The sequence below is a fragment of the Silene latifolia genome, chromosome 1 (genome assembly GCF_048544455.1).
Source record: "Silene latifolia isolate original U9 population chromosome 1, ASM4854445v1, whole genome shotgun sequence".
Taxonomy (NCBI): domain Eukaryota; kingdom Viridiplantae; phylum Streptophyta; class Magnoliopsida; order Caryophyllales; family Caryophyllaceae; genus Silene; species Silene latifolia.
In genome coordinates this window covers 105,112,820-105,125,044 of record NC_133526.1, presented here as the reverse complement: position 1 = coordinate 105,125,044, position 12,225 = coordinate 105,112,820, and the positions used below count along the sequence as shown (strand labels likewise).

General features: G+C 37.7%; 1 protein-coding gene and 1 non-coding gene across 2 annotated transcripts; one reads left to right on the top strand and one right to left on the bottom strand.

The window, feature by feature from the left end:
* Positions 1–2,374: 2,374 nt before the first annotated feature.
* LOC141620196 (small nucleolar RNA R71) lies at positions 2,375–2,481 on the bottom strand. Its single transcript, XR_012531907.1, has one exon. It is a non-coding gene; the product is annotated as a small nucleolar RNA R71 (small nucleolar RNA).
* A 3,519-nt stretch (positions 2,482–6,000) lies between these two features.
* Positions 6,001–7,403, top strand: LOC141652196 (uncharacterized). Its single transcript, XM_074459790.1, has 3 exons — positions 6,001–6,408; positions 6,508–6,999; positions 7,110–7,403. Exons 1-3 carry the CDS (start codon positions 6,001–6,003, stop codon positions 7,401–7,403), a joined length of 1,194 nt encoding a protein of 397 aa, XP_074315891.1.
* Positions 7,404–12,225: the final 4,822 nt, after the last annotated feature.

Sequence of the window (12,225 nt, the reverse complement as noted above, 5' to 3'; positions counted from 1 at the left end):
ATGCATCATTAATCATATTATGGCCATTTGCAGGAACTTTCTGTGGGATTGCTCCTCTGACTACCACAGAGTCCCCCTTGTAGCTTGGGACAAAGTTACCTTGCCTAAAAGGGAGGGAGGTTTATGGATAAAGAAAGCTGATGTCTGGAATATTGCAACTGTTGGAAAACTGGTTAATTGGATCTATTGTAAAGCTGATAGGCTATGGATTAAATGGATCAGTGATGTGTATATTAAAGATCAAGATTGGCATAACTACTCTCCCCTTGCTGATGCAACATGGGTTTGGAAAAATGTGTGTAAAGTAAAAGAGAAGCTCAAGGATGGATTTCATGACAACAAATGGATAATGAGCTCTAAAGGTTACTCTATTAAGGAGGGGTATGCTTGGCTTACTCCTGCTCATCCAACTCTGAACTGGACTAATATAGTGTGGAATAGTTGGAATGTCCCTAAACACTCTATGACTACCTGGCTGAGAATGAATGAAGGCATGAATGTGAAGAGTAAGCTGTTTAGATTTGGCTGTTGCACAGATGACTGGTGTATACTGTGCCACAGACAACCAGAAACAGTGGAGCATTTGTTTACGGACTGTGTGTATGCTGTCAAAGTTCAGACCTATTTGTTGCATTGGTTTGGAGGCAGCTTCCCAACAATAGACAGACTGAGTGCTGCTGGCAGGAATACTATGCAATGGAAATTTAAGGTGGCCATGTTCAATGCTTATTGCTATGCTATTTGGTTCCAAAGAAACAATGCCAGGATCAATACCTGGTTAGTGAGACTGAAATTTACTCATTTGCTCGAATAGAGGATGTCATTAAGAGAAGGATTAAAATGAAATGTAAGGCTATAGTAGATCAATCTGAGCTACTTTGGCTGCAAAATATGATGTTGGTTTGATATGCTGCTAGTAGGACTCGATCCTTGAACCTCATGTAATTATTTTTTTGATATGATATATATAATATACTCACATTACACCAAGAAAAAAACATGGGGAATGATCTATGCTTAATCTAATATGTTCTCATAATTAAATTGCTTGCTTGTTGTGATTTCAACTTATGCACATGTTATGTTTGATGAAATGCGAGCCTATGAATCCTTGCATTTTTTACCCATCACCTATCTTTTCAATGAGGCTTGTAAGCATATAAACCAACTCGAGCCTCATTAGACCATGCAGATAGTTTGATAGGAAGGATTAAGTCGACTTGTAGGTGTTGTACAATCTAATCGATACGGCTCCGGGACCCAAACCTTCTTAGGGATTGTAAGCTTATACACCAACTCGATCACATCACAACAATAAGTGCTTGCTATATAATTGAGAACATGTTTGTATGATCAACTTCCTGAATGCCCTATGAACCCATGACACCCTAGTGCCTTTAATCAATTGTTTACAACCCCATTATTTACTTTGCTTCATTTTAATTCATCTTGTTGATTAGTTTAGTTTATCTCCTACCTCAACCCAAACTGTGACACCCGAAGACACAGCCATTTACAATTGAGAATCCTACATCAATACCCGTCCCTTGGGATCCAACCTTTACTTACCTCTTTACTAAGAGTAGTTTGTGAAATTATAAATACTTTTTTGGTTGGTAGCTTTTGACGACGAGTTTTAACCATGAACCAAAAAATGGCACCGTTGCCGGGGACGGTGTTAAATTGATTTGATTTTCATTAATTGTTTTTAGTTGTGTCTTTCTTTATCTTGGGGAAGTAAAACTCCTCAAGGTTGTTCTAATTGTTTTTAAGTTGTTTGATATTTTGCATGACTAGGAGATCACAAGGTAATCCATTACCTATTGATCTTGAAATTGAAAAGACTTAACCAACAATAGAAGAGTTGCTAGAGGAACTTCAAGAGTTGTAGGGTATTGGTGAGATTGTGGACATTCAACCAAATAACATTGAGTTTACCAACCCTTTTGCAAGAGAAGGAGAGGACAACTCAATACAAAATCCACCACAAAATCAACCCACAATGCCTAAATTTTCATCACATTTCGTACCAACCGAGGAGAACCTACCAAATGGTACTCCTACTCCACCACATTTAACCGGTAATTTCATTGCCAAATCCGCATTCATACAATTCGTTGAGAGAAGTCAATTTGGAGGGATGCCTAGTGAAGACCCTCATTCACATATGGAGACTTTTTGTGACTATTGTGATGCGATTTCTCAAACCGGAGTTACTCAAGATCAAATCCGATGGGTATTATTTCCTTTTTCTTTGATTGGTACCGCAAAGCAATAGTTGAAGAGCCTAGACAAGGCTACCCTTGGTATTGAATCATGGAAGAAGTTGGCACTTTCTTTCTACAAGAAATTCTATCCTCCGGAGAAGACCAATATGTTGAGAGCCCAAATCACCGGGTTCAAGCATAGAGATGAGGAATCATTCTATGAAGCATGGGAGAGATTTAAGGACACTTGTCGTTCTTGTCCACACCATGGACTTAGCGAGTGGTTCCTTGTGCAACAATTTTGGAGTGGTCTACATGAAGACTCCTGCAACATTCTCAATATGGGATCCAATGGAATCTTCACCGAAGTTGATGACAATCAAACATGGGCCAAAATCGAAGAGATAGCGGTTCATAATTCACAATATAGTAGGCCTCGAAAGGCTACTAGAGGAGGAAAGCATGAGGTAGATTCCATCACACAATTGGGTGCTCGATCAACTAAGTGCTCATATTGATACTATCAATTTGAAGTTTGAGAAGGCCATAGCTAAGCTTGATGAAGCTTCCAAATCACCCAAACAACATGTTAATGCTATGGTGGTATCATCCCCAATTCCAAGTGGAGTATGTGAGAGTTGTGGAACCTTGGGACATGACCAAAGTGAATGTAGGGGAACAAGTGAACAAATGAGTGCTTTCTAAGCATACAAGAGTGGCACCCCTTATTCCAACTATTACAATGAGAATACCAAATTCCATCCAAATCTTTCATACAAGAGCCAAAATGTTCAAAACCCTCAACCAACATACACCCCACCTCCAATGAGAAATCAAGCTCAAAGACCCTTTTACAACCAAAGCCAAGGTTATCAAAATCAACCTTCTTACAATCAATCCAATGACCATATCTTTGATGTTCAAAAAGCGGTCCTCCAAATGCAAAAGAACCAACAAGAATTTTTCACCCAAATGCAAAAAGATAGCCGAGCCAAAGACATCACCATCAACAACATACTAGCCCACACCAAGATGTTGAAAACCCAAATGTCTCAATTAGCATCTTCTAGCTCTCAAAGACAAAAGGGGCAATTACCACCTCAAAGTAATCCCCCAAGACATGAATCGGTTAGTGCCATCCATTTGAGGAGTGGTACAAGGTATGAAGTGCCGAAGAAGCCAATTGATGAAGATATTGTGGATGCTAATGACAAGCAAAGAGTTGTGGAGAACTCTAAAGAAGAAGAACCCACCACCCAAGAAGTTTCAAAGAAGAAGAATGAAGAAAAGGCTAAGGAGAAAGAGCCTATTGTGATTAGACTTCCATTCCCAAGTCGTCAAGCTATGCCTAAGTTTGATGAACAACTTGGAAAGTTCATGGAAATTATAAAGAACTTAGAAGTCCCAATCCCATTCACAGAATTGATTAATCATGTTCCGGCCTATGCAAAGTACATGAAAGACATTCTTACCAAAAATAAATCCATCCGGAAGCTAGAGACTATTGCATTCAATAAAGTGAGTAGTGCTATTCTTCAAGGAAGTTCCCCTCCAAAACTCAAAGATCCGGGAAGCTTCTCTATTCCATGCACCATTGGCGACACTACAATCAACAAAGCATTATGTGACCTTGGAGCAAGTGTAAGTGTCATGCCATACTCGGTATGCAAGAGGCTAGGAATGGGAGAGCTCAAGTTCACTAACATTACTCTTTAAATGGCGGATCGATCAACAAAGATAGCTTTAGGGGTATGTGATACGACTCATTTAGTCGTAGTTATTTGGAGCGAATTAGTATGGTTTTGACGGTTTGAAGTAGTGTTATGGAGTTTAATAGCAGGTTATTTGTTAGTGAGCTTTGATTAACTATTGGGCCGGTTTTACAAGTTTAAAACGGAGTCCAAGTTCAAGGAAAGGTGGGCCCGGATAGCTATGAAGATACATGAGACGTGTGCGCTTAAGGTGCGCTAATTGAGCGCGCATAAATCAAAAGAAAAGGGATGCGGCAGCAACTATTATGTGACATGTGTTCAACCTGCATTCGAGCAAGGCGCGACCTGTGCGCGACCACTGCGCGTGCCTTCTGTTTCAGCGTCCCATTAAAGAACTCGTGTTTTGTTTCCTTATTTGACTCGGTTTGTTCCGATGAATTTTATTATTATTATTATTAGTACTTTATTTCCTACTTTAATTATTTACCTTATTACTATATAATTGGTGAGGCATCTTTAGTAAGACACACACACAACTTTGAGAAGAAAAAACCCTATTATTGTTTCTAGCAGACGATGTGTAACTAATCTTTCTTCTTGGATTCAGGCAATTGAAGCGCTCATAATACGATTGTGAGTTTGAATGTTTTAATTTCTTATCTTGATTATTGTGAATTGCTTAGTTATTAATTTTATGAATGTTGATTGATTATTGCTAGATGTACAACCAGTGATTGATTTCTTCATTCTATTGTTAGTATTGTTAATTGAATAGGATTTATTGATTAATTCTATGCTAGTAACAATTAGGAATTAATATTGAATGGGATACATTGATATTAGTATTTAGAAGCGATTCACATAAAAATCTAAAGTGCAACTGGATTGTATGCATTATTTATTGTCTATCGAGTTCTCCATTTTATATTTTCTTTGTTGAATTAAATCTTGAACTGGATTGTTAAGGTTGTTTAACATTAGGGTTGATTAAGAACGGATTCGTTTTAATTAACTATTCGTAAGGAGAATTGGAATTTGTCATTCACGATAGAGTAATCAAGATTAGTAATTGAAACCGTCTTACAGTGATCAATTGTTATTGAGTGTGGATATATGCTTGGTTCTAAGACCCTTTTAAATCATTTGATACACCGAAAGTGATTAGTTTTATTACTCAATTTGCATTAGCTATTAATCTTAGTTTACTAGAAAATCAACTCAAACCTCCCCTTTTTGTTACTACGATCTTTAATTACATTAAAGATCGACTTTTCTTACATTATAATTTGCATAAATTGTTAATCTGATTCCCTTGGGTTCGACCCTTATTTTCTCTTTACTAATGTTTAGTATTTGGATTTATGTGATAAAAATTGTTAATTTGAGGCATACGACTTTAGCCTCTCAAATTTTGGCGCCGATTCCGGAAATTGGCATTATATATTTTTGTGTTTTAGTGTAGTGTTTATGCATAATACTCGTATTTCTAACCTGAACCTCGAGCCTTTCGATCCAGAGATTGAGCATACTCTTTTCAGGTTACGAAAGAACAAACGATGTACAATAGTAGCTGTTCCTAATGGCAGCAAGTTCGACGATCTACATTCATATTGTGAATATTCTGAAATTTCTGAACAACCCGAACCTTTGAATATGGCTAGAGATCGAAACCCGCACTCTAAGGGAGCTCACAACCCCAAATCTTAACGTTCAACCATTGTGCATCACTTTTCCAGCATTGGATGATGGAGTTACTTTTGAACCGAAATCGGTTTGATACATCAATAACCAAGTTTCAAAGTGGTATGAGCATTGAGGATCCGAATAAGCATCTTTCATACTTTCATATTGTGTGCACTGGTATGAAGCCACCTGCTATTACTGACGAGCAGTTGAAATTGAGAGCATTTCCTTTCACCTTGAAGGATCATGCGAGAGACTGGTTAAACTATCTCCCACCGGGAAGTATCACTACTTGGGTAGGTATGAAGAAGGTGTTCTTCGAGAAATATTTTCCTGCTTCTCGATCATCTCAACTGAAAAGAGCCATCAGTAATGTTGAATAGCAAGACGAGAAAACTATGTTTGAGTATCTTGAGAAATTTAAGAAGCTCTGTGCTAGTTGCCCTTACCATGGTTACTCTGATCAGGATCTCATTATGTATTTTTGTGGTGGACTGAACCAAGATGACCGTCGCATGATTCACTCTGCTTGTGGAGGAAATATAGCCAACAAAAATCCAAATAAGGCTTGGGAGGTTATTTCAGAGCTAGCTGACACCTCTAGACAGTTTGAGAGGAAACCATCACGAAGAGGAGTGAATGCTATGGGTGTTAGTCCTGGCTTAGAGGAAAAGGTTGATAATATTGTTTCCACTCTCCGCGACATGTTATCTGGAAGACAAATGGCTACTATTTGTGGCATATGCGCTACAGAGGGTCACCCTAATGATTTGTGTCCTTACTTGCGAGACAGTGGCCAAGAAGAGGTGAATGGTGTTTGGGAGAGTACTACAAATAACAGGAAATGGGATCCATATTCCAAGACCTATAATGAAGGATGGAAGGCTCACCCTAACTTTCGTTAGGGAAATTCTCAATCCGGTCCATCGTCTGGCCCTCCTAGAGGTCAGTTTCTCCAAAGACCACAAGGACAACAATTTAATCAACAAGTACTTCAACAAGCAGCTGAGCAAGCACCGCCAAGTTCATCAATGTCCACGAAGGATATAATTCGGGCTCTTACTCTCAGTGTTACTCAAGATAGAGCAGATAATAAGCAAAATTTTAAGAATCTTGAAAATCAGGTTAGTCACCAAGCTCACGCAATTAATCGGTTGGAGGCTAGAGATTCTAATGCACTACCATCTCAAACGATGGTGAATCCTAGGGAGAATGTGAGTGCCGTATCATTAAGGAATGGTAGGCAATTGGTCGAGATTGAAAAGCCAAAAGGTAAGCCTAAGGTGGTGACCATTCATGAAAAAGAGGAAGAGATAGTGATCGAGGAAGATAAAAAAGCTTCTAATGTCAAGGAGAAGGAGCAGATTCCCTCTTCTATACGGAAGGAGGAACAGGAGGTACCTTTTCCGATGCATTGAAGAGAACCCATCACTTTGAGCATGACAAAGACATTTATGAGGTATTTCAAAAGTGCGAGGTAAATATCCCTCTTCTTAATCTTTTAAAGAGTGTTCCTAAATATGCTAAGTTTTTAAAAGAATTATGCACTATTAAGAGGAATAACAAATTGAAAGGGATGAAGAAATTAAAGGGTAAGGGTTCCAAGGGGGAGATTATTAGTGAATATGTGTCCGCTCTATTTCAAAAGAAATTACTCCCTAAATGTGGTGACCCTGATATGTTTGCTATCCCTTGTACCATAGGAGACCTTAGATTTGAGAAGGCCATGTTAGATTTACGGGCGTCTATTAATGTCATCCCTTTTGCTATTTATGAGACTCCTCGAAACTTGGACCTTTAAAAGACACTAGTGTTGTAGTTCAGTTGGATGATAGGTCTAGTGTCTATCCTAAGGGGATTGTGGAGAATGTCATGGTAGGGGTTGGTAAGTTGGCCTTTCCGGCTGACTTTTATGTTCTGGATATGAAAAATGATCAGGCAGGTGCTATACCAATCTTATTAGGGAGACCATTCTTGAGGACCGATGGGACTAAGAGAGATGTCCCTAAAGGTTCTCTTACCATGGAATTTGATGGGACGGTTGTTAAATTTGAAATTAATAAACCATCTTATCGTTCTCCAACAATTCATTCATTGTGTGCCATAGACATTTCTACTAACCATGTGTTACCAAAGTGCCGGAAATCTCCTATTCCGAGCAATGTGTCTTATGTTTTGCAGGGATCCCCTCATAAGGAACAAAGGTGTGTTATCCCCTCATGAGGCTTGGTTTGATAAGTTAATTCGCCGGAAGGGCTCCGGGAAAGGTTTGCAAACTATCCATATAAAATCTCGTCATCATTCTTCCTCTTGCAAACCTGTTGGTAAGTTAAGGTAGTTTACTTCTTCCTATCTTCAGTCTGGTGGTTACCATTCTGGAGATGTCGAGCCAACGACGTTAAACAAAAGCGCTCACGGGAGGCAACTCGGATTTTGTATCCTTTTTCTTTGTAATATTTCTTTAATTGTGGTTCATAGTTAGTTGATTTATTGCGTTTAGTTAGTAATTAGAAATTTTATTATGTTTCTTTTTATTACTAGGTTTATTTAAATTCATATTGACGGTTTATTATGTATGCTAGGAACGTCGAATGATATTTCAAGACGGAGAGTCCAAGTATTGCGCGCCATAGTTGAACCTTGAGCGCACTATTCTGTCGCGCATAAGTAACGAGCAGTCCCTATTTCGCGACCCGGAGTTCACCTTAAGCGCATCGACGTGCGTTCGACGCTCACCCGAGGTTCACCTGAATGTCGCGCGCCTCATCAGGTAATAACCCTTTCCTTTGACTAATCCCCTTTCCTTTCTTCTTCCTATTTCCTAAAACTCAAATAGCTTCCATACAAATCCTTCTTATTTCCAAATCCCTCCCGCAAATTGTTCTCAATAAATCACAAAATAAAAAAAAGTTATATCAATTGTTTCGGTTTCGGTGCGAAAAATTGGGTTTTTGTAACCCTAATTTCTGAAAAAAAAATTGGGGATTATTGCTCCATCTGGTGCGAAATTCGTGTTCATCGATTGATATTTCGAAAAATTCATCCCCTTGTTGCTGAATTTGGGCCGAAAATTTGGGGGTTTTCTAACCCTAATTCTGGAATTGAAACAAACCTAACAAATTTTTCCCCAATTCGTGTAAGTTCGATCCATTATTGTTGAAATTTCGTCCCTGTACTACTGAATTTGGGGCGGAAATCCGGGTTTCACAAACCCTAATTTATGAACTCGAGAATTGATACCTGAGTTGAAGCGATTTTGAGGACTGAATTGGGTTTGTTGTATCTATTTCGGCGAGTTTCGAGCTCTTCACAATTTCGGTTGGTCTGTAAGTACGCATATCTTCATGTTCTATCTCTCCTTTTGCCTAAATTCCTATTTACCTTGCTTGAGTAGAACACTTACGCGCCCTTCTACTTAATTTCAATTTATCGTTGGGCACATTATCGAATTGAAGGTCGTCGTAAGGTTTAGGTGTCGGGTTTTGTCGCGAGTGAGGTAGTGGTCTTTGAGTTGTTGTTGGAGTTGATGAGTGTATTTCTTGAGTTGTTGTGAATTTGTTACTGCGTTGTTGTTGCTGGAGTTGCTGTGACTAGGTGTTGGTGAAGGAGGTTATGTTGTGAATTGTAGGAGTGTGTTGCTGAGTTGTTGAAGTTTTTGTGTGGTGCAGAGGAGTACTGTGTAGTTATTGCTGGATAAAGGGAGTGTTGGAGTTGCTGCTGTTTTGTTGTTGTTGTTATTGGTTATTCTTTGTGTTGTTGTTAGATGGCCCCAAAACGGAAAAAATCCACCACCCCGAAAAGATGCGAAACTACCTTAAATGTTGTCGTAAGTTGTTGGAGTTGCTGTGTTGGGATGTAGCTTGAATGAGACGCTGACGGGTCGGGCGAACCGGAGAGTGCCGAGGAAGAGGAGGGGGCTGATGATTGTTAGTGTACTATGTTAGGTTTATGTACCTCTTATTAGACTCCTGTAATGGTGAACTAATTAACTTCTTAATTATTTGTTCTTTAGATCTAATGCATGCATAACAAAATAAAAGATTTATAAGAAAACAATGTTCCTTACATTGTTAATTTCGGTTTTATGGGCACAAGTAAGGTCTCCTACCTTCACTTGTTCTTGAGCTATGATTAGTAATAGGATGATCCTCCAAAGACTCCAATTATAGAAGCCACTCCTCTTGATTGCACCCAAGATTATCCCTTATCTCTACTAAATATATAATATTTGCTAGATATTTGTTTAGTAGTTTACCTTAAAAGTGATTACAAATACTCATATATTACATTAATAATATTAGTAATCTTATTGAACAAATTGGATCATCATTTCTCATGTTTTTGGAGAAAGATGAAGAATGTAAGAGAGAGGTATATTGAAAAGCATAAAAAATGAATGGATGAAATTGTGTAAGAGCAAAAATCAACCAAAACTACTCATAAAGAGTAGTATGGCCGGATGATATAGAACAAAAGGGGCATCTAGCTTTTCTTTTTGCTCTTATCAAAATATAGGCTTGTAAGGCTATGAGTAGGTTAGGCTTATTATTTAAATCTTATCACATAAAATAATACAAGCACAACTCACTAATACCTCCTACATTTCGGTCCATTCATGTAAAATGGACTACCATTTTATTTTGTCAATTTGTCATTTGTCACACAATATGTCACATGTAGTATTTTACATATTATTAATTAATTTAATGCATATCTATCACATAAATATCATTTTATAAATTAATTAAATTACATTCAACAAATTGACTAGTGATACTTGATCACATAAATAAAATGGTTCATTTAATTATAATTCACAACATCTTGTAATTATAATTAACCATTCATTCTTATCTCTATTGTTTCTCAAACAATAAACAATTTTAGTAATAAAGCATTTTTATTACTAAAATAAATCTTATTTAATCCCATTACAATAAGATATCAATATTCTCTCTCACAAGTGAATTGTTCAATTTTAAGGAATTGATCAACTTGTATCGTCATACAATTAATCAACTTTACAGATAAGGGCATAATCCTTTAGGTGTGACCTTAAGGGATCAACTGACCACCACCGGCCCACGACAGTAACGTCAAACTCTAGCAAGCCAATCGTTACCGATTAATGTTGATCAGTTGACTATATAATTGAATCATCCCTTACTTATTCTTTATATGAGATTTAATTATAATATTAAATCATGTGATCGCACTATTGTTGAGGACACATTTTCCAACAATCTCCCACTTGTCTGAGACAAGTGTGCGTCACCAATTCTCTTGTCCTATTACAATCTCCCACTCAATGCAAGGTGTCTTGCAGGTCGTACTTACATTTGATCATATCTTGAGTGGTTTCCTCTATCTGGAGAGTAACTGTGTGACCGGAATTATCTACCATAGATATCTTCCGAGCGTGGCCACGCATTTCCAGTTAACTACTCCTCCAGTGGCCTTGAGATTTCAAACAACTCTGACAAGGGGCGGACAATTCCTATCGCCCTATTCCCTTAATTCAGCCACAATTCATCATAACCCAAAATATACCCAGTTTGACCTCATTTACGAAGTCGTAGAGTATAAATCAAAGCTAATCAGAAATTTGTGCCAACTTGAGCGAATAGTCTCTAGTCAAAAGAATTGACTCACAAGAATACTATAGTAGCTCTTGCCACGACCAGGCTTTATGAATTACCAGAACTCTATAAGCGGTCACTGCCCGACAGAGTGTCCCATACAGTCTGCCTATGTGATCGAGTAGTCATCCCGCATGACTCTATGACACTTGAACTTGCCATCAATCGCATCACACTCTAGTCACTTCGAGACGTCACCTCATATAAGTAACTAGGGGCGAATACCATGTCAATCCACTTCACTTTAATGGGGTTCAATTTGTTCTCAACAACCCATTTGGATATAACAAGGTAATGGGTGAGTTTAATAAAACTCAAACGATAAATGTGATTATCACAAATGAATAGTCAATACACTATTACTACTTCATATCTTATAATCTTTAGTGTATTATTAACACTAGTTAAAATGCCATAAATTTCAACTTTGTCAATTGTTATTTCCTTCCATTCAAAGTTATTTATAATGACTTGAATTTATCCAAGTATATGTCTAGTATTCTTGCTAGACTTAGGCTCTTTAACTTAAAAGATCCTCCCACTGTTATCCCATAACTTGTGATCAAGTCATTTGGGGAGGGATTCACCCTTAATCCCTACGTTCACAATTTACTTAGATTCCTTTTATAGAATTTGCAATGTGCGAAACTAAAACACTTTTCTAGTCTCTTACTCCTAAGTCAATAAGATATCCTAGGATTTCAACAATTTTAGTAATAAAGCATTTTTATTACTAAAATAAATCATATTTAATCCCATTACAATAAGATATCAATATTCTCTCTCACAAGTGAATTGTTCAATTTTAAGGAATTGATCAACTTGTATCGTCATACAATTAATCAACTTTACAGATAAGGGCATCATCCTTTAGGTGTGACCTTAAGGGATCAACTGACCACCACCGTCCCACGACAAGAACGTCAAACTCTAGCAAGCCAATCGTTACCGATTAATGTTGATCGTTGACTATATAATTGAATC

Excerpts from the sequence above, each read along its gene's own strand:
- LOC141652196 (XM_074459790.1), top strand. The coding sequence starts at position 6,001 with ATGTTTGAGTATCTTGAGAAATTTAAGAAGCTCTGTGCTAGTTGCCCT. Across the intron at positions 6,409-6,507 it reads GAGACAGTGGCCAAGAAGAG|GGAAATTCTCAATCCGGTCC; the intron begins GTGAATGGTGTT and ends AACTTTCGTTAG. Across the intron at positions 7,000-7,109 it reads TACGGAAGGAGGAACAGGAG|AGTGTTCCTAAATATGCTAA; the intron begins GTACCTTTTCCG and ends AATCTTTTAAAG.